General features: G+C 41.4%; 1 protein-coding gene across 4 annotated transcripts; it reads left to right on the top strand.

Moving 5' to 3' along the window:
• Window positions 1-2,342: 2,342 nt before the first annotated feature.
• Window positions 2,343-21,328, top strand: FBXO7 (F-box protein 7). Of its 4 annotated transcripts, none has more exons than XM_043882280.1 (9): window positions 2,343-2,758; window positions 6,479-6,773; window positions 11,123-11,350; window positions 12,615-12,756; window positions 13,809-13,892; window positions 16,096-16,191; window positions 17,971-18,147; window positions 18,472-18,509; window positions 19,392-21,328. In XM_043882280.1, the coding sequence occupies exons 1-9, from the start codon at window positions 2,637-2,639 to the stop codon at window positions 19,779-19,781; spliced, it is 1,572 nt and encodes a 523-aa protein (XP_043738215.1). In that variant the 5' UTR covers window positions 2,343-2,636; the 3' UTR covers window positions 19,782-21,328. The 4 variants fall into 4 exon arrangements, with proteins under 4 accessions (XP_043738215.1, XP_043738218.1, XP_043738217.1 ...); XM_043882283.1 differs by having other exon boundaries at window positions 2,620-2,758; window positions 6,631-6,773; XM_043882282.1 differs by lacking the exon at window positions 2,343-2,758 and adding an exon at window positions 2,856-2,986.
• The last annotated feature ends 902 nt before the right edge of the window (window positions 21,329-22,230 follow it).

Raw genomic sequence — 22,230 nt, 5'->3', positions numbered from 1 at the left:
TCCATTCCCACTGTCACTCCAGCCCATTGGAATGGGCTGGTCTAACTGGGCTGGTCTCTAATCCAGTGGTTTCCTCCTAGTGGATATTTGGCAGCATTTGGAGACATCTTTGGTTCTCACAGCTGAGGGAGGGGGGTTCTCTTGGTGTTTTGCGGATAGGGATCAGGGATACTGCTAAATAGCAGTATCTACAAGGTACAAGATATACAGTTCTGCACAACAAAGACTTGTGAGGCCCAAGTATCAGCAGTGCAGAATTTGAGAAACCCTGATCTCGCCCGTATTCTACCAGGGACAGATTCATATCTAGATCTGACCCACCTGTCAGACTCACAGCCTCCTGTCATCTTTGGAACTGCCTTCCTCCGTTTGGGAAATTAAAATATTGTAAGTCTGCTTCCCTAAGGAAAGAGATCAGACTCTAAATTCCAGTCTCCTCAGGCCAGGAGTTTCCCTGTTTCCATGCCTCAGTCTCCCTCAAGCAGATGCATCCCAGATGCATTGAAGTTTCAATTTCAAAGTGAGTGAGGTGAGGATATAGGTTCTTCTGGAAGCTTGGCATTTCGTTGGTGTAAAATCATGCGGCATTTGGAGGTGGCAGCCATTCCCCAGCGGTTTCTGGCAGCGGTGATGGCAGCTTCCATCCAGGATGGGGTGGGGCGACTGCCAGTCAAAATAGTTTCCTCATCAGGCCAGTTCTTCAGTGTGGTTCTGAGCATCCTCCTAGAAGCTTAACCTGGAGTCACTTCTTCAGGCCATCCCAGAATCCCAAAACTATCCATTATCCTTTTCATTTGCTGCTTTTCTGTTTGGTCAGAGTCAGTCTCTATTGCTCAGAGCTAAGAACTCTGATAGATGAAGCCTCCCTTGCTTAAAACTCTTCAATGGCTTCCTATGCATTCTAGGATGTGTCCCAAATCCTTTGCTTAGCTTTAGGCTCTTCTTTATCTGGGATATACCCACTCTGTCCACACTGAGCTACTGTGTCCATTCTGGCCACATCAAGCCTGGTTCTGTCATCCTTCCTTTCTCAGTTCCATCGCTTGCCACTCAAGAATCTTCTGGGCCAACCACCCTTCCCTATGTACCCCAGTCCCCAGGATTGTTCTTATCTCTATCATAAACAAGACACTTTTTACGCTCTACCACAAAAGTTGATTCACTTCTCTGTAAGCTCTGCATGGGTAGGAACTTGTCTTCTCAGCCCCTAGGATACTCTGGCACAACGGAGGTGATCAGTAGGTATTTATCGAGTGAATGAAGGTCAGAATGTGGACAAGTGCTGCCACCTATTGGAAGAAACGTTATTCAACTTTTTTATGATTTGGAAAATGGCTATCTATACAAGGATGAACGTGACAATACTCTTTTCCTCATCGTCATTATTGCCAGACCCTCTGTGGTACCCAGACTCCCAAATGGACCCCAGTTATCCGTGTCTATTGGTATTCACGCCTTCGGGTTGATTCTCCCACAATGAAGTCTTGGTTGAACGAGTGAAGTGATGGTATGTGACTTCTGAGATGAGATCATAAAAGACACTGTGGCTTCTGCCTTGGTCTCTCTGGGATCACTGGCTCTGAGGGAAGTCACCATGCCCTTGGGACACTCAAGCGGCCCAGTGGGGAGGACCATGGCGTGAAAAACTAAGGTCTCAACAGAAAAAAACCAAGGTCAACAGTCATGCGATCGAGATCCTCCAGCCCGAGTCAAAATTTCAGATAACTGCAGGTCAAGGCTGCTTGACCTATACATCCTGACTGTAATCTCACGAGAGACCAAGACAGAACCAAACAGTCAAATTTTCGATCTACAGAACCTGTGTGAAAAATGTTTGTTGTCCTAAGCGGTTAAGCTTTGGGGCGATTATTAGGCAGCGACAGGTTGCCAATATACTCTCCGACATAGATCACCGGCTACAATGGTTTTTTTTTGTTGTTGTTGTTTGTTTGTTTGTTTGTTTTTTAATAACTATTTATTTGGCCGCGCTGGGTCTGGGCCGCGTGTGGAATCTAGTTCCCTTACCATGGACTGAACCGGGCGCCCCGTTTTGGGAGCGCGGAATCTTAGCCACTGGCCACCAGGAAGTCCCTACAAACTGGTTTAAGTTTGCTGTAACGTGGGAAACAACCTAAGGTGCTGATGGGTGTGAATGGTGCTGGAGCCACGGAGGAAATGGAGTAAGAACCAGGACACCTGGCCTTGCGGAGCGGCGAGTAGCTTGATCTGCAGCAGCCCTTTCCGCATTAACGTTCTCTAGGAAAGGCGGAGACAAGTGACACCGCTGAATCAGTGCCGAGAGCGCGGCGCTCCGCGGCGGCCTCCACGCCTGCGCAGAATTCATCGCGCGCTCTCAGGTGGCGCCGTTGCGCGCCGAGTCATCGATCGTGAGTTCCCGAGCGGCCTGGACCCGTGTGGGCCGCCAGAGGTCTGCTCGCCGGTGGGCTCCAGGGGGCGCCCTCAAGAGAAGGGGCGGAGCGCTCCTGTTCCAGAGACCAGCTCGGCGGGGTCCGCGGTCGGTTGGTTACACCTCCATAGCTACGGTAGTGGCCGCAGTAGGCGGGAGCTCCCCGGCCGCTCCGTAGTTACCGTCGCCGCCCGGGGGGTCCGGGCCGCTGAGTCCTCTCGCGGCCGCCATGAAGCTGCGGGTCCGGCTTCAGAAGCGGACCTGGCCGCTGGAGATGCCAGAAGCCGAGCCGACTCTGGGGCAGCTGCGCGCGCACCTGAGCCAGGCCCTGCTGCCCACCTGGGGGTACAGGTAGGCGCCGCGGAGAGGCGGGGTGGGGGGTGGGGACGCGGCGGGGCGGGGAGGCGCGCCCAGTGGCGCGGGCCCGCCCCGGGCGGTCACGTGAGGCGGGGCGGCTAGCGGGCCTGGCGGGGCCCGCACCCCAGGACTGTGACGCGCGCGGGCCAGGCGGGGAGCGGGAACGAGGGCTGCAGCTCGCGGGGTCCCGGCTCCCGGAGGTCATGGCCCGGCGTCCCGAGGGTGAGCCTTCGCTTCCGTGTTTGCAGTAAACGAACCCAGGGAGAGGCTAAGGTGCAAAATTCCCGAGTCTTTTGAGATGTGAGCTGGGAAATTACTGGTTTGGCTTAGGTTAAACCTCTTCAGGCTCCCAGGGATTTAAGTTCACCATCTCCAGCTGTCGGAATATTTCAGTGAAAAAGTTTGTAAAGTGCTGGAAGTTAAAAACCTGCTTCGTATCTCGTCTGGAGATACGAGGCCACCTGTAACCTGTACCGCTGCTTTCAGACTACCAGCCTGCAGTCCGCTTAAAACTCTGTTTTAAGTGTTTACCTGCCAGACGCCGCTGTGGGCACTTTGACTTCCCCGCTGCAGAGTTTTGCAAAGTGCAGCGTATCGGTCTGTTTCAAATAATATTATTTTCCTGGGCAAGATGTTGCCTTTTTTTTTTTTTTAAAGGCAAACTATGGTAAACGTTGGCTTTATGATGACCCCGGAGAGCTTGCAGTTTGGGGACAGTGACTTTGAGAAATAACGGATCGAATTCTGTTATTTATGGGGTTGCAGATGAGGCTATCCTGGGTATCCTGGAGACCATAACATGGAAGTAGAGGGACAAAAGTGAGGGTGGTCCTCTTCAAATACTGAGCTAGTGAATTTGGAATTTCAGTGTGCTGAGAAAAAATACAAAGGTGTTCATTGGGGCTTTTTAGGTGAATTCTTCAAAAGAAAACCTGCTAACTGATTCCTTTCGTAAGACTTTCATAAACTTCCATTTTATTTTTAGGAAATTCAGTAAAATGAGGTTTTATTATGAACTCACCCTTTCATTTTTCAGTTTAGGACATTACATCCAAAGTAAGCCTTTTTTCCCTCCAAATTAAAAACATAAATACAGAAAACGGGATACTGACAAAATTCCTTTTAAGTGTTATAGTAATTGTCCGACACGTCTATTGTTTTTTCTTGATGTTAAGCCTAAGTGTTTTGCATGCTGGTATCATTACCGCACCACAAATTATCAAAATTAACTTCTCTTTTAAAAATAGCTTGTATACATGTATACATATTACTTTTTAATTAGGTGGGACAATCTGGAAAGGATGTGAAACCCAATATGACTAGCTTTGTTTACTTAAGAGCCCAAGTTAGTTTCTCTTTCAAGTTTGTTTTTACAGTTGAGGCTGGTTAACCGGAAGGAATGTAAGCTTCAGCTTGTGAAAGTGAATTCATTCTTCTGACAGTATGTTCATTTTATAATAAATGGGCAGTTTAAAAATGTGTCCATAAGACCTTATTACTTTTAAAGTGTCCTTGCTGAGCAAGTGGATCTGAGATTGCCATAAAATAATTCTCAAAGGCCTGGAGTTTCTAGGATGGCATTTCCTGATGAAGTTCATTTTACCCCCCCACAGTGTCAGAAAACAGGATTGTTTTTTAACCATTCTCCTCGAAAACCATATGTTACTTTAGAAGTAGGTCCTTTACTAAAGGGGAGGGGAGGCCGACATTTTATTAAGCAGACAATTCTTTACTTTTTTTAATGAATCGATATTTGAACGAACATTGTGCTAGATTATCATTTTAAAAAACCAACCTTATGCTGTGACAAATCATCCATAAACACAATTCATTTGAGGTGTTTCTTTTTTTCCTGCTAAAAATGGGATGTTGTTTTTCTGGGCACTTGGCTGATTTTCAACATTTATCAAAACATTTGAAAGCAGAGGCATAGCTACTTATTTTCTCATAAGCAGCAGTTGTTTCTAAAGCTTCAGTAATTTCTGTACCAAAGACACTTTAATTGGTAAGAAAATGTGTATTTACATGTGAAAGAAAAACATAAATGAATTACTGGGAGCACTTTTAAAAATAAACAGAACAGTTTTCAAAGGACTTCATCCTTTGTTAACCTCTCAAAAACTTAATGAAGTTAGCATTGCTGAGTATAAATGTCTCATAAAATGTTCTACAATGGTTTGTTAATTATTCCTCACCAGTGTGTAATGAAATGATTATTCTCTGAAGATCAGATAATCTGTGATGCAGAAAGGATGGGAGTTCATTACTTCAGCCTAATTTGAACTCTTAGCTTGCTTAGCACTGGGTTTTTGGATTTGTGTAGTCTTCCACATAATAGGGACTTCCCTGGTGGCTCAGCCGGTAAAGCGTCTGCCTACAATACGGGAGACCTGGGTTTGATCCCTGGGTTGGGAAGATCCCATGGAGAAGAAAATGGCAACCCACCCTAGTATTCTTACCTGGAAAATCCCATGGACGGAGGACCCTGGTAGGCTACAGTCCATGTGGTCACAAAGAGTCGGACATGACTGAGCGAGTTCACTTTTTCCACATAAAGGACTTTAAATAAGACCTCAGAGAGAAGGGTGGACCTCTTACTGAGTCAAGAGGGATGAATTTATACTCAGTCATCTGTGTGCACTCATCTAACTGTTTGTGATTATGCATATTCATTAGGACATGGGTCTAGTATTTTGGAACCTTCATAAGCTAACTATCATGGAAGGATATTGGATAGTTAGCTCTGATTTCAGCCTCATCTTGATCTTTTCACCTAATGTTTGTTGGTTACATCTGTTCCATAAATACTTTTTATTTGCCAAGTGCTGGAGATGAAATTTTGAACTAGATAGACAAGGTCCTCAATCTCATGAAACTTAAATTCTAGTGGTATGGGTGTAGAAGAGAGATGATAAGCAAATAAATGATAGTTTCAATTAGTGATGTCACAATAAAAGTAAAGCACAAGAATGGAATAGAGTGATGGAGGTTGGGTAGAAGGCATCTCTCAAGAGGTGACATTTGGGTTGAGACCTGGGTGGTGAGAAAGAATCAGTCATTTGAAGAACTGGAAGAGCAGATGCATAGGCCTAGAGGCTGCAGTAAGATTGATCTGTCTTAGAGGAAGGAGTGGAAAGCTCATGTAGATGGAGAATAGTGGGTGAGAGGATGAGTGGGGTAGGTCAGATGTTGGGCTTTAGAGGCCATGTTAAGGCCAATTCCAAGGTCAAATAGAAGCCATTGAAGGGTTCTCAGCAGAGGAATGATGTGATATAATTTGTATTTTGAGAAGAATATATTTCATTGACTCTCAGTTGCATCAGCCCTGAGATGCACATTCTTAAGTCACACTAAATGAAAAAATGCTGTCCATTAAGCTGTGATATGTCATCAATTTTAAGATGCATCCTTTTTTCAAAGATGACAAAGTATAAAAAAAGCATATATCTTAGAATTGATGAAAACATGGATTAATGATAGAGAATTACTGATCCTATCCCTCGGGCCGGAATCTGTAACATAGGCATTTAGTGAGAAGAACAAATAATTTTGATAGTTTTCCTAGACTTTGGCTTTCTCTTTATCTCTGTTTTGTTTTGTTTTTCTTAGTATTGCTGGGGTCATACCGTGTACTCTGTATATGTTTCAAATGTATTATACCGGGGCTGATGGCAATAGGTAGCTCTTACTGTCCTTATTCATCTTTCTTGGCAGTTCCGATACCCGGTTTGCAATTACACTGAACAACAAGGATGCCCTCACTGGAGATGAAGAGACCTTGGCTTCATATGGGATTGTTTCTGGGGACTTGATATGTTTGATTCTTGAAGATGACATTGCAGCAGCTAACTTACCTTCATCCACAGTTTCAGAGCATTCCTCACTCCAGAATAATGACCAACCCTCTTTGGCCGCCAGCTGCAGTCAGTCCAGCATGCAGGATGCACGACTGCGTGACTCACTCCAAGGACAGGCAGCCCAATCTGAAGTCTGGAATGAGGACAGTATGGTGGGTATTAATATCAAAACAAGAAATAGAGTGGTTGATAAACCATACGGAATAGCTCAGCTGAATTCTGTACCAGTCAGGGTGATTACCATCAGTAGGCTGAAGATTATATTCTTATAGAAATTTTTTAAAATTTTAATTACTTTATTTTATTTATTAAGTATAGTTGATTTATACATTCCTTATTTCATTGTATTTGGGAATTCATCTAGTACTGATTGAATTTTTTAAAGAGAAACAGGGAGAGTATGGTTTCAGATGCTAATATTAGCTCTAAATTGCATTACAGTCACTTGTCCACTCACTTGTCAATGACGTGACAAATGATCTGTTTAGAGAGGTGGTGCTAAACATTTTTTCCCGTTTCCACATGCATGAAGAATACGATAAGTATTTATATCAGGATGGCTCAGAGAGTGCCTGTGGTTCTCATGGAGTGGGTGTAAAGTTTGATAAGCTCACCAGAGGGTTTTGATATCTTCCTCCCATGTCATTATTAGCTGCAGTTCAGTTCAGTTCAGTTGCTCAGTTGTGTCCTACTCTTTGCGACCCCATGAATTGCAGCACGCCAGGCCACCTGTCCATCACCAACTCCCAGAGTTTATTCAAACTCATGCCCATCGAGTCGGTGATGCCATCCAGCCATCTCATCCTCTGTCATCCCCTTCTCTTCCTGCCCTCAATCCCTCCCAGCATCAGGGTCTTTTCAAATGAGTCAACTCTTCACATGAGGTGGCCAAAGTATTGGTGTTTCAGCTTCAGCATCAGTCCTTCCAATGAACACCCAGGACTGATCTCCTTTAGGATGGACTGGTTGGATCTCCTTGCAGTCCAAGGGACTCTCAAGAGTCTTCTCCAACACCACAGTTCAAAAGCATCAATTCTTCAGTGCTCAGCTTTCTTCACAGTCCAACTCTCACATCCATACATGACCACTGGAAAAACCATAGCCTTGACTAGACCTTTGTTGGCAAAGCAATGTCTCTGCCTTTTAATGTGCTATCTAGGTTTGTCATAACTTTCCTTCCGAGGAATAAGCATCTTTTAATTTCATGGCTGCAATCACCATCTGCAGCCAAAAATAAAATCTGACACTGCTTCCACTGTTTCCCCATCTATCCCAAGAAGTGATGGGACCAGATGCCATGATCTTAGTTTTCTGAATATTGAGCTTTAAGCCAGCTTTTTCACTCTTTTCTTTCACTTTCATCAAGAGGCTTTTTAGTTCCTCTTCACTTTCTGCTATAAGGGTGGTGTCATCTGCATATTAGCCTGGGGTAACCTTTAAAAACATTCTTCTCACATATATTCTCTCCCACACGTCTGTCAGTAAATAATAAATGGCCAGAAGTTAGGCATAAGAAGCAAAGAGCGTATATACAGACGTACCTGTGTTATTGTGCTTTGCAGACACTGTGATTTTTACAAACTGAAGGTCTGTGGAAACTATCAAGCAAGTCTGTTGGTGTCATTTTTCCAACAGCATTTGCTCGCTTCTGTCTCTGTGTCATGTTTGGTAATTCTCACAATAGTTTAAACATTTTTGTCATTATATTTTTATACCTTTTTAGTTATATTTTTGTCATTTTTAAAAATATTTTGACATTTATATTTTTTTATTATTTGTGATCTGTGATCTTTGATGTTACTATTGCAAAAAGGTTATGACTCAGTGAAGACTCACATGATGGTTAGCATTTTTTAGCAATAAAGTGTTTTTTAATTAAGGGTGTCTACATTGTTTAGACATAATGCTGTTGCACACATAATAAGTGCCATATAGTGTAAACATAGCTCTTATATGCACTGGGGAACCAAAAAAGTTTTGTGACCTACTTTATTGCAATATTTGCTTTCTTGCAATGGTCTGGAACCCAGCCTGCAACATTTCCAGGTATGCCTGTAATTCATAATTTCGTCAGGTAAGTGGTTTTAATGAGCATTTTCTCCTTCCTCAAAGGAAGGAGCCTTTGAGGAGCCTCATTTTTAAGTAGTGTGGATTGTCATTGGCCCCTGGGTTTTAACAGGTGAATGTAGAACTCTACAAGCCATCAGGGCTCAGATCCTCAAGGATTTTGAAAGAACAGCCTGTTGCTCTTCTTTCTGAGTCTTCTTTTTCCTAGGTACTCTGGTAATTGCGTTCTTGACCAGTTCGTTTGCCGGCAGGCTCCCTCCCTTACATTCTTCCACTATTTTACTCATAAAATGTAACTTTACTTTCTTCTGCTCCTTTTCTAATGGAAATAAACTTAAAAAGAAGAAACATGTGCTTTGCATTAAGAGTTGAGCACATACCTAGGAAGTAGTCTTTCTGAGTAAAATTAATGTAGGTAACTCAGTCTTACTGAAGCAGTGTATTATATCAAAAAGCCCCGAACTATGAGTCTGGAGATCTTGGATTGTTTCAAATTTTTGTTAGCTGGTAACCTTGGTTATATTATTTAATCTGAATCAAAATTACAGCATGTATAAAAAGGCGACCTCATCTGTCTTGCCTATTTTGTGTTTGGGGTAAATTAGAAAACACTGAAAAACATGAAATTGTAGGATATTGTCCTTCATCATTTATTCAGCAAGCATTTATTGGGTACCTACTGTGTGCCAGGTACTGTTCTTGTGTTACAAAAGTGGGTGACATGTCTTTTCCTTTCTAAGCTTGTTGTCATGGTAGGATATAGACATGAAATCAGAAAATAGCAGTACAGTGTGGTGAAGTGCAGTAATTAAGGCCTTTGCAAGGCAGAAAGATAGTCTACTGTAATACTTGAAGAGGTGGAGGAATACCAGACTGGAGAGGGAGGGACTGCAGAATGTGAACTTGATACAGAGTCAAGGGTTAGGTGATGAAGGGCCTTGTACGCTAAGGGGTTTAGGAGTTTGGACTCTATTTTGTAGACTTGCATTTCTCAGCATGTCTTCTGTGGAAAACTTGTCTCGTGAGTTTAAAAGTGTTACGGGGATGTTGAGTGTGGAGGAAGGAGGATAGTGTTTCTTGGTTAAATGTTAGGCATGCTTTCTATTATTCCCTGGACTTCTCAGAGCTTTATAATGCCAGAATGTATTTTGTGGATATGGAGGGTGAGGTTAGGTGGCTGTGACATGTAGCATTTTCCATACTCATTTGACTGTAGACCTCTTTTCCTAAGAGTATTTAGGGTCACGTTCCAAGGCACAATATACGCCTGGTGGTGCTGTCTGCATAGGGGAAGTACTGGCAAGAATTTAAGCTGGGACGTAGGACATAATTGGATTCTCGGTTGTCAGAAAACTCTGGCAGTAGTGGGTGGAGTGTCTTGGGAGACAAGAAAGTGGAGTCCAGGGATACCTGGGGAGGCTGTTCCTGGAGGTTAGGAGATAAATGAGTCTGAAGTACCACTAGGGTAGAAAGGGGCAGATTTTAGCGAGACTTAGGAGATAGATTCAGTGGAACTTGGACGACTACTCATGTTGAAGTGGGGCTTATAAGGTTGAGGGGGAAGTCTAGGATGATTTTCAGGTTTTTGGCATATCAGCCAAAATTCAGTTCAGTTCAGTTCAGTTGCTCAGTCGTGTCCAACTCTTTTTACCCCATGGACTGCAGCACGTCAGGCCTCCCTGTCCATCACCAACTCCCAGAACCTACCCAAACTCACGTCCATTGAGTTGGTGATGCCATCCAACCATCTCATCCTCTTATCATCACCTTCTCCTCCTGCCCTCAATCTTTCCCAGCATCAGGGTCTTTTCAAATGAGTCCGCTCTTTGCATCAGGTGGCCAAAGTATTGGAGTTTCAGCTTCAGCATCAGTCCTTCCAATGAACACCCAGGATTGACTTCGTTTAGGATGGACTGGTTGGATCTCCTTGCAGTCCAAGGGACTCTCAAGAGTCTTCTCCAACACCACACTTCAAAAGCATCAATTCTTTGTTGCTCAGCTTTCTTTATAGTCCAACTGTCACATCCATATATGACTACTGGAAAAACCATAGCCTTGACTAGACGGACCTTTGTTGGCAAAGTAATGTCTCTGCTTTTTAATATGCTGTCTAGGTTGGTCATAACTTGCCTTCCAAAATTAATGGAGATCAAAGAAAATCCCATGGACGGAGGAACCAGGTGGGCTACAGTCTCTGAGGTCACAAAGAGCTGGACACGACTGACTGAGCCTGCACACAAGATACTCAGGAGGGAGGAGCAGATTGCAGGCTTATTCATGGTTTAGGAGCCCTCACAGAAAATGTGCACCATTTCTGAGCTCAGTAATGTGCTTGAGCTCTGAGCTCTAATCTCAGTTCACTTAGGATACAAAATATACTGTGAATAAATGAAAGTCTGTTTAATGAATTCATTGTTTTTGTTATCCTTTTCAGTTGGGGCCTGGTCAGCATTTGGAAGCTGAGCCAGTTCCAGATGTTGTGGATGTGGAGGAGGGCGCAGGTTTCTATCCCACAGAGCCAATGCTCTGCAGCGAATCAGTGGAAGGGCAAGTGCCACATTCACTGGAGATCCTGTATCAGTCAGCTGACTGTTGGAACCCCTGCGATGCCCTGATAGTATCCATACATCTTCTCATGTTGGAGTCGGGTTACATACCTCAGGTGAGATTACGGCCGAGAACAGAAGTTTCCTGCTAGAAAAGGGGTCGTGTTCTAGGTTTCTTTCTTAAATGTGTCTGGGTATTAATGTAAACTGTTGAAGACAATGCTGAGCATACCAGTAGGCAGTCAGTAAATGTTCCCTTCCCTCCTTCCTTTTTTCCTCCTTTATTTCCTTGTCAGCTTTTAGTTAGTGTTACAGAATTGATGACATCTATGGTTTGAAAAAACCCAAAAGATTTTATATGATGATATGTATAAAATGTGGTCAGTGCGTGTGGATTGTGTATGACTAGATAGATGGCTCACCGCGTTATTTTTTATGTTAGTGGTTCTGTGAATTGCCACTAACCTTAACACGATTCAGTTAGGAAGAGGGACACTGACCTTAAGCTGTTGTTGCTTACATTCATTCACCCTCATCTGCTAGACAAGTACCTGCCAGTGTCGGGCGCAGTGCTTACCGTCCCATGGAGCAGAAAGACAGGTGGCAGACTGCCTCACTGTATTGGCCAAATGGTAGGAGAAACGTGTATGTACGGAGGATGCCATGCCAGAGATTCACGAAGGAGAGCGTTCAGAAGTTTTTCAAACTTTAATGTGCATAAGAATACCTAAGGGATCTTATTAAATGCTGATTCTGATTGAATAAGTCTAGGGTGGAGCCTGAGATAGTAGTGAGCATTCTGGGCCATGTTATGAGTAACCAGAATGTAGAGTAATTCAGTGATCGGCGAACATGGGGACCATGCCATGCACTGAGTCAGGGTTTAGAATGTACAGATACTGGGACAGTCTTTATCCTCAAGGAGTCTGTAAGTGGGGGAAAGAAACAAGTAAAAAGCAAATTACAATGTATTATGATAATAGAAGCATTGCAATAGAAATATGAACAGAATGTTAGGGGGTGAGAGGGTGGGAATGACAGCAAGGATTTGTTTTGAAAGAGGCTTCACAAAAGAAATGGCATTTGAGCTGGGCTCTTGAATAATGATATGGCTCTGCTAGGCATGGAAGTGAAATTTTCAAGTGAGAATTCAGTCTCTATCTCTGATATTTTATCTATTTGGACCAAACTTTTGATGGTGGATAATGTAACATTTTCTTTCTTTCACAGTTTTATTAATGATTTGACAAACTTTATTAAAGGGACTGTATGGAATGCTTATTTGCAGACAGGTTAGGGACCTCTTGGGTTTTTCATTTTTTTGAGAGTAGCGCACTGTCCTTCATTACCTGTTTCCCTCTATTTCATGTCATTGCCCAGGGGACTGAAGCCAAAGCTGTGTCCATGCCGGAGAACTGGAGGTTGGGGGGCGTGTATAAGCTGCAGTACATGCACCCTCTCTGCGAGGGCGGCTCTGCTGCGCTCACCTGTGTGCCTTTGGGAAACCTCGTCGTCATAAATGGTAACTAGCTGGAGGAGTCATGCTCGTTAGCTTATGGATCTTTACAGGTTTCGCTCCGAACACTTTACAGCCACTTCAGTGATTGGCTGTCACAGTATGGCTAGGAATCTTTCTCAAATTTGTTTGATCCCCAGGCCACTAATCACACGGGGGCCAAAAGGTTACAGAATACAGGGCTAATCATACTACTACGTCACAGCCTAACTTGCAAGGTCACAGCTATCAAAGAGTGAATGTGAGGTGGTCAGTTTTGCTTCAGTTTCTTATAAAAACAGCTCAGCAACACTTCAACAATATATTAACCTTTATTTACTGGTCTTAAGGTACTTAATATAGAGAGTAGCTGCTAAATGTGTTAGTTTCTGATGTTTGTTCCTTTACTGATTCTTGACAAATGAGCTGCTTGTGGACTTCACGGCTGACAGCCATTCCAGGAGCATTCCAGGCCTGGGTCTTTGAAAGAAGCAGTGTGTCCTTAAATCTTTCCTTTGCCCGAGACATCCTGCTTAGTGCACATGTGCCCAAGCACATCATTGGCTCCTTCACAGAATGAAATGAAGTGCACCTTTGTGTACAGGATTAAAAAGTGAACCTTCTGGTGACGTCAAGAGTATTGGTCCTCTGGGTCTAGAGAGAGATGACACTGTGAAAGCTAGCAGGATGCTTTTAATAAACAAGGGAAGACTCCTTGCCAAGGGTTAAATAAAAAATAAATGGAGTTTTTAGTGACCTCGTTACAAATAATGATTGTATTGTGTTTAACTATTAACCTTGTTGCATATCTTTCAATTATTAATAAGCTGCTGTTGGTAGTACTTAGTGGGTTTCATATAAAGGTGTCTACTGTAGTTTTTAAAATGGTGTTTTACTTAACGTGACTGCAGGTTTGCACTTTGGGCTTCGCTGTGAGGCAAGGAAACACGCAGAGAGCAGTTTGTTTGTACAATGTGTCTGTAATTGGGGGCAAGGGAATGAATGCAAGTCCATATGAAAAAGTGAAGCAGTTGGTGAAATGACAAAACTTTTTCATCATCTTTCTTTTGCTATTTCAGCTACCCTAAAAATCAACAGTGAGGTTAGAAGTGTGAAAAGACTGCAGCTGCTGCCAGAATCTTTTATTTGCAAAGAAGAATCAGGTATTGTAACCATGATTTAGCTTTTGGGATAAAGGTTTAAGAGGTTCATGCGAAAAGGAAAAAAACAAAACAAGGGAAAGATAATGTTCAAAGACTTAAAATTTCTGGATGAGCCTAAAGCAAATTGACGACAATGTTACAGAGTTTCAGTTTCTTTCCTGTTTCTCTTAGGGTCTTGGATGCTAAATTATAGTTATACTGCCATTACGCTGTATAAAATATAAGTATACTGCCAAACTATATTTAGCATCATTATGGAATGATGCTATTATATAATCATTACACAGGATTGATACTTCATAATTTCTGAATTAAATCTTTGGATTTTTCTAGCATTGTATTTAACCAGTATGGAGAGGAACTGTGTTTTGTGGAAACCATACAATACAACTTCATTATGGAAGATCATTAAAAGAAAAACTGTACTCAAAATGTTTGCTTAAACTTAACATAAATTTGGTTACTGTTTTATACAGAGTGTAACTTCAAAAGTTTTTATTCTAGGCGTGATTTTGCTTGTATTCTATAATACTAATAGATGCAAAGAAGATAGTTTTTCTTTTGTCAGTTAAACCCAAAGTGTAACAGACAGGTAGGCAGTTGAAGGAGAAGAGATGAGGTGGGAAGGGAATTAAAATCTTTTGGAGTACTTGTTTTTTGTTGGACATGTGCCTTTATGGATGTATTTTTCATTTTGTCTTCATAGTGAATTCAGGCGGGTTTTAAAATCGGGGGTGGGGGGTGGGGACTGGTGTGATACATTATAGCAGGGAGATGGCATTTACAGCACTGTCTTTTAGGGTTGGCTACCTAGATCTAGATTTTCGCTTTGAAGGCCTTGAGACTTATTTTTGTCAGTTCCCAGGGGAGATCAGACTCTGAGAGACTAACTTATATGAACTGAAGTTGATAGGAAAGGGAGACCTCAGAATATGTATTTTTAACGGTCTGTGAACAATTCATGTCATACCAAGTCAGTGTTTCTCAACCATTTTTTCATTATCAATCCCCTAAGGAGGCTTTGTACACAATCCCCCACCCCAACTCCCAAATCATTCTCCCTCATGAAATTTTAATTTCATAGATACACTATATATTTGTTTGTATACTGTGGCCCTTTGGAGGGTCACAAACCACTATAATAGCTAGGATTTTTGCTTGGTTGGAGGCAGTATTGTTTCTTTTGAGAATGCATGAACTAGACTGATGAATCTGTATAGATGGTCTTACCATTAAGACCAGAAAAACTTAAGAGTCCTTGGCTACAACAGTATATGTTCATCTCTGTACTATGGAGGTCCTTACTGTGGGGAGTATAAATACTCTACATTAGAGCAGTAGAGGTTTTTATGCCCATTTTCTAAATCAGGAAACAGGTCTAGAGGAGGTTAAATTACTTCAAGGACACAGAGTTAATAAATAGTAGAATTTAGGATTGGAGTAGATTTGGCTCCTGAGCCTATTTTTTAAGAATAGTGTTTATAGGAATGTCACTCAAATTATTTGATTTATGTTAAGTAAGGAATAAGGAAGTAAAAAAGGAGGAAGAAAGTTAATACCGTTAGATTACAAGTTTATGTGAACGTGTGTTAAGTCACTTCAGTTGCGTCCGACTCTTTGTGACCCTTTGGACTGTAGCCCACCAGGCTCCTCTGTCCATGGCATTTTTCAGGCAAGAATACTGGAGTGGGTTGCCATTTCCCTCCTCCAGGGGATCTTCCTGACCCAGGTATTGAACCCACGGCTCCTGCGTCTCCTGCATTGTAGGCGGGTTCTTTATTGCCTGAGGCATCAGGGAAGCCACCAGTTTGTGGATTATGTTAATTTAGTATTTTCAGTATGTACTTTGTATGTTGGGTAGGAGTATGCTGCTCATTTGATAAGTAATTTAAATCATTTTTACTATGGTTTATAGTATAGTACCTAGTATATGCTCTGCACTATTACTTATTCTTTTATTTATAAATTGCTAATCACATCTTTAGTAGGTCCATTAAAGATTTTGTTTAAAGAGGATTCAGCCTTCAGAGTTACAGTGTATACTTCCTCTTCTACTGAAGACTTTAGTTCATTTCTCTTTATGTAGGAATTATTTGTGAAAACTTACTTAGCACTTTGATTTGGTTTGGCAGAAGCAGAGGACACCATTTCAAGTTTTCCATTTGCTATTGTGTTTTGACTTTTCATTTAAAAAATATTCTAGGGGAAAATGTAGCCATGATATACAAAGATCTTCAGAAACTCTCTCGCCTCTTCAAAGACCAGCTGGTGTATCCTCTTCTGGCTTTTACCCGGCAAGGTGAGAAATGATAAATCATCACAGGCTGAAGGGCTGGAAAGAATCTGAAGTTCACATATGTTTAAGGATGACATGTGACTCTTCCCTCTTTTCTGCTCCTAGTGAAATTCTGCTCTTTTAAGCTTAAATGCTAATTCCTTAATTGCTATTCACGTCCTCTTTGTTTCTTCACTGCATTTTATACATATCTTTATTATAGCCCTTCTTCCACTGTATCATAATTTTTCACATGATTTCTTTTCACCTAAGGTTATGAATTACCCGGAAAGCAGGGAAATATGTCTTACTCACTTATGTATTCTCATGGCCTAGCGCAGGGTCTGGCCCATAATTGGTGTTCAATAAATACATATATAAATAATCTATAGCCTGTAAATTAGGTCTGCTTTTTAAAAAGCTGTTTATTGGGGCTCTGTGCCTAGGTACTTTGGATATTTGACGTGCATTCTTAATGCTAACAACTTTGAAGTGGATTTTATTCTCATTTTATAGGTGATGAAACTGTAATTCAGCAAGGTTTATAATACACTCAAAATACTTGTATTAATAAGCTTTCTTTTTGTGTTTTATCAGTAGTAAAAAATATTTTAAAATCTTAGTGACTTAAATTGAACATTTATTTCTCACTCAGGTACATGTGTGTGTGGGTTAGGTTTAGCTGAAAAAGTGGTGAGAGTTCCTTATGTAGGACTTGCTCTTCTGTAGCACAGGGGAAAGAGGACCAGTGACCTTGTGTTGGTTCTTAAAGCTTTAATTCAGAAATAGTATGCCACTTGTACTCTCATTTCAGTGGACAAAACAAGTGAAAATGGCCAAACCTCGTGATAGTGGGATGGGGAAATACAGGGTGGAAAATAATATGGTGGAGTCATAATCTACCACAGTCTTTGGCTGATAAATAATTTCAGGTTTTTAGAGATAGATATGTGACTTTTATCTGCTCTCTGTATGTAGAAAAATAGTATTTTAGGTCTCAAGTGGCATGGTGCCAAGGCTGTTACAACCATAGTTTTCTTCAGTTGATGGTGAGGGAAAAGAATAATGTGAATTTTAAAACCTTGTATTGGATTTTGGTTATCTTTGCTAATGGAGAATAATATCCCTATATTCAAAGTAACTAATAATAATAAAATAATTGTCACTTGACTTTGGAATATATTATTCTTTTCCTTTCTTGGTTTTGCTTCTGAATTTGTCTTCCTCCCTTCTTTTTCAGCCTGCTAGATATCAAATAATAGTAATCTAACACTCAAGTGCTTATTGCTTGCCAGATATTGTTCTGAGCACTCTGTATGTATTTACACATTTAATTCTCAACTCAGGGAGGTAGTATTAACCCATTTTACAGATGAGAAATTGAGTTGGAGCTTAAATAACTTGTCCAAAGGCATACAGTAAGTGGCAGCATTGGGAACCAATTGTAAAAGCCAATGAATTATCCATTTTCTGTAGTTGAGTAGAGAATTTTTTGTTGTATTGAATCTATCTTGAAACAAAGGAGGCCATTGACTAGTATTTAAAAATTGTCATAGTTATTCATTTGATCTGTATTACAAAGTACTTTGTCTCTCTAGTAAAACATAAAGAGAATAAGGGGCTTAGAGTTAGTAGTAGTAATATAGTCAACCAGGGGATAAAAGTTTGTTATAGATGACTTATGCCTGGATAACTGGAAAATACCATCTAATTTATCATCTCTACAAAGCTGACCACTTTGGTTGATGTGAGGAAAACTGGATCTTCTTTACTCAGTGAGATCTATTCTCTTTTTCCTTTTAGCACTGAACCTACCAGATGTATTTGGGTTGGTAGTCCTCCCATTGGAGCTGAAACTGCGGATCTTCCGACTTTTGGATGTTCGTTCTGTTCTGTCTCTGTCTGCAGTTTGTCGTGACCTCTATATTACTTCAAATGATCAACTTCTGTGGAGGTGTTTGTATCTGCGGGATTTTCGAGGTGATTTCCGTGATGGCATGTTAACAAGAAAAGTGTTCTTTGTTACCGAGGTCTTAATTACTCAGCTGGCCAGAAGTTTTAAGTTGTGGGCTTTTTTTTAAGAGTAGGAAATAGTCATAGCATAGCCTTATTATAAAGAGATTCTAAGCCTCATGTACCACTGCCTGTGCCGCCAAAGCTCTCCCCATTCATGTTTGTGTTCTCTGCAAGTACAGTCTTTTAGACCAAGTAGATTCTTTTAGTATAGAAAATTGAGGTAAGACAGGTTTAATGCTGGATGAATGAAACATTTTAAAATCCTTACGTTTTCTGTTTTCTTTGTAGATGGTAGCGTCAGAGGTCGAGACACAGATTGGAAAGAAGTAGGTATTTGTAAATACCAAGGCTGATGTCTGTTGCATGGAAATAACTAGTGAATTTAACATGTTAAGGGCATATTTTCCACTTTTATTATAATACAATCTGTTTTGAGTCTATTGCTAATTTTTAGTAAATGAAAATGTTTTCAACTTTTACCTTAGACTTTGTCCTTAGTGTCTTGTAATTACACAGGAAAAAAATCTTAGCATGATGACTGTTTTCACCTTTACGTAATATAGTCTCCCTGTTTGTAGTAAAAACAAAACAAAACAAAACTGAGTTGTTTTTGTGCTGGAGTAGTCTTCAGCTGTTTGGCTAGTTAGAATAGTAAGTTATGAAAAAAATAAGTTATATTGTTTTATTTGCAGATAGGACTATGTTCCACCCTCTGAAATAGTCATCTATTTTGTTATTTAAATTAAGGTCTACTAGGGACATAATTTAGGTGAGAAAGTGAACTTAAGTACTGACTGCTCCCCTCCTTCCCCGCCAATACCGTAACTTTTTATATTCTATGGCATGATATTTTCAACAAATATTTAAATTTTCCATTTTCAGGAAAGGCTGACGTGCAATTCATATCAGCTTGAGAGTGCTAGATTGCAGTCTTGAGAGTACATGTCACTCATTTATCCCTTCTCTGGATGTGTTGTTACTCCAGATTGGCACAATTGCTGAGCTGCAGTGTGGTTAAAGACTAGAGTTCCTTTGGCATTGTGTTCACAGCTACTACCTTATTCATGCAGATAGAAACTGGTAGAAGTTCTTTGTCTGCCTCCGTACTGTGGGAAAAGAAAAGTATATGCATCTGTTCAATGAAAGCCAACTGGAACTTTGGGGAAGTGTCCAACTCACTCATTATGTTTGTTCTTATCTGTCTGCAGCTGTACAAGAAGAGGTACAAACAGAGAAAAGAAGCCCAGAGAGGGCGGCATGTGATGTTCTTGCCATCATCACCCCACCCCATTCCATTCTACCCCAGCCCCTTGCACCCCAGGCCTTTCCCTCCCAGTTCTCTCCTCCCTCCAGGAATTATTGGTGGTGAATATGATCAAAGACTAACCCTTCCCTATGTTGGGGACCCAATCAATTCACTCATCCCTGGGCCTGGGGAGACACCCAGCCAGTTCCCTCCACTCAGACCACGTTTTGACCCAATGGGCCCACTTCCAGGTCCTAACCCCATCTTGCCAGGGCGAGGTGGCCCCAATGACAGATTTCCCCTAAGACCCAGCAGGGGTTGGCCAACTGACAGCCGGCTACCATTCATGTGACTGATTTGTTACCTCACTCTGGAGCTTGTTTTGGTTTTGTTTCTTTAAAACTACAGATGTCATCTTGCTGGGGTGCTACCTCTGCTGTTTTCTGATTGCGATGGTGGGACATGGACTTACAGAAACCTTTTATAGACATATTAGGTTGGTGCAAACATAATTGCGGTTTTGGACCATGAATTCTAAATCATAACTAGGCTCAAACACATCTTTATTAATCAAAATAGGACCATTACAATCAACAAATTTTTGCAGATGAGAAGTCTTGTAGCATAAAAACCCATGCTTCAGGATTCAGTGAACTCATGGAAACCATTTTCTGCCACTTGCTGGTTGTAGAAGCGTTTGCCCTGCTGAAAGTTGTTCAGATGCTTGAAGGAAGTGGTAGTTGGCAAGAAGTCAGGTGAACGTGGCAGATGAGGCAAAACTTCACTTCATAGCCCAATTCCTTCAACTTTTGAAGTGTTGGTTGTGCTACATGTGGTCAGATGTTGTCATAGAGACTTGGGCCCTTGCTGTTGACCAGTACCAGCTGCAGGTGTTGCAGTTTTCAGTACATCTCATCGACTTGCTGAGCATACATCTCAGATGTAATGGTTTCGTCAGGATTCAGAAATTTGGTAGTGGATCAAATGGGCAGCAGACCACCTAACAGCGACCATGATCATCTTTTTGGTTCAAGTTTGGCTTTGAGAAGTGCTTTGGAGCTTCTTCTCGGTCCAGCCACTGAGCTAGTTGTTGCCAGTTGCTGTGTAAAACACACTGCTCATCACATCACAGTCTGATCAAGAAATAGTTTGTTGTTGCTACAATGAGAGAAGATGACACTTCAAAATAGCGATGTTTTTGATTTTTGGTCAGCTCATGAGGCACCCACTTATCGAGCTTTTTCACCTTTCTAGTTTGTTTCAAATGCTGAATGACCATAGAATGGTTGACGTTGAGTTCTTCAGCAACTTCTCCTGTAGTTGTAGGAGGATGAGCTTTGATGATCGTCTCAGTTGGTGGTTGTCAGCGTCCCATGACTGGCCACTGTGCTGCTCACCTTCAGGGCTTTCGTCTCCTTTGCAGAACTTCTTGAGCCACCAGCGCACTGTGTTAGCAGTTACTAGGCCAAATGTGTTGTCGATGTTGCAAGTTGTTCTTGCTGCTTGATGACCCATTTTCGACCCATCTTGAATAAGAAAATCACTCAAATTAGCTTTTCATCTAACATCATTTCCCTAGTCTTAAAATATAAAATAAGCAAGTCATTAGCAAAAAAACATAAAGCGAGAAATGCACATTAAAATGGTATACTACATAACCACATTTATTTAAGAATATTGCAATATCAAACAGCAATGTTAAACAATGCAAAACTGTAATTACTTTTGCACCAACCTAATTGTTAAAGCTCCAGGGGTGGTATGGCTCACAGGTTACTTTCTCGACAGGGTTGGCCTTGGGAATATGGTTCCTGACATCCCCTCTCTCAGTTACCATCTAGAATGAAGGTTACACATTGATAATGTTCCACACCAGAATAAAATATTAAGTGTAAATTACATGGCAGTCTTGACTTTTATTACAGAAAGATATGTAATATTACAATATTACTTGGACATTTGAAAATGATCAGAGAAGCTATTCACTGTCATCAGATTGTTGCAGGGGATTATTTTTGTTTTGTAGTGGCACCCTTTCTTCACATGAAATCATTTGCAAAAGCCTGATTTATGGAATGAACACAAGCAGAGCCAGTTTGGTTGGACTGGATGTGAGGTGAATGGACCCCCGCCAGCTCAGTCCCCTCCCCCGTCTCTGCAGCTGCTCCTCAGGCTCTGGGCTCCAAAACTCTGCTTTTTGGCCACCATTGGGTTGTTAGGGACTCCTGTTTCTGGCTTCTTCTGGAGCGGAGTTTGGGTTCTTTTTCCTTGTGTTTTGAATACTTGGCGCCTAAGCTGTAAGTAGACAACGTTTCTAACAACAAAGTACAGTGCTTTGAGTGCTGCTCAGGTACTTGTTCTGCAAAGAAAGCCTCATCATTTGTAGAATATTTTGCTTTTAAGACTTAAAATACACAAAATTCAAGTTTTGTTTTGCCTACAACAAGAAAAAGGTCAAACACAAATAGCATACAAACAACTATAGAAACATGCTACAGTGACAGATTAAAGTCTGAATCACAAAACAGGAATAAAACACTGTTAGTATCTGCAGAAAATAGGAATATTGTCAACGTCTTCCTGCTTTTTTAAAAATCGGTTTTGCATATAAGGAAATGGCTTGGAATGCTGTGTGCTGCAAGAATGTCAGAGTCCTATGTACACGTGAATTTTTTCTTTTTTTTCGCTACACGTGTGTACTGTCTTTTTTTCCCATCACAGTGAAGAAAGTTCAGCCAATAATATGATTTTCCAGAGGCCATGTTACCTTTAGTAGCTTAATATACAGGTAAAGGATTAGG

The sequence above is a fragment of the Cervus elaphus genome, chromosome 22 (genome assembly GCF_910594005.1).
Source record: "Cervus elaphus chromosome 22, mCerEla1.1, whole genome shotgun sequence".
Lineage (NCBI taxonomy): Eukaryota > Metazoa > Chordata > Mammalia > Artiodactyla > Cervidae > Cervus > Cervus elaphus.
Note: the sequence above shows the minus strand (reverse complement) of the source record. Positions and strands in the feature narration are given on the sequence as shown.

What these genes read in the sequence shown, in the direction of transcription:
- FBXO7 (XM_043882280.1), top strand. Translation starts at nt 2,637, where the DNA reads ATGAAGCTGCGGGTCCGGCTTCAGAAGCGGACCTGGCCGCTGGAGATG. An exon ending in AAACCTCGTCGTCATAAATG is followed by an intron (nt 12,757 to 13,808) that starts GTAACTAGCTGG and finishes TTGCTATTTCAG; the next exon opens with CTACCCTAAAAATCAACAGT. An exon ending in TATTTGCAAAGAAGAATCAG is followed by an intron (nt 13,893 to 16,095) that starts GTATTGTAACCA and finishes AAAATATTCTAG; the next exon opens with GGGAAAATGTAGCCATGATA.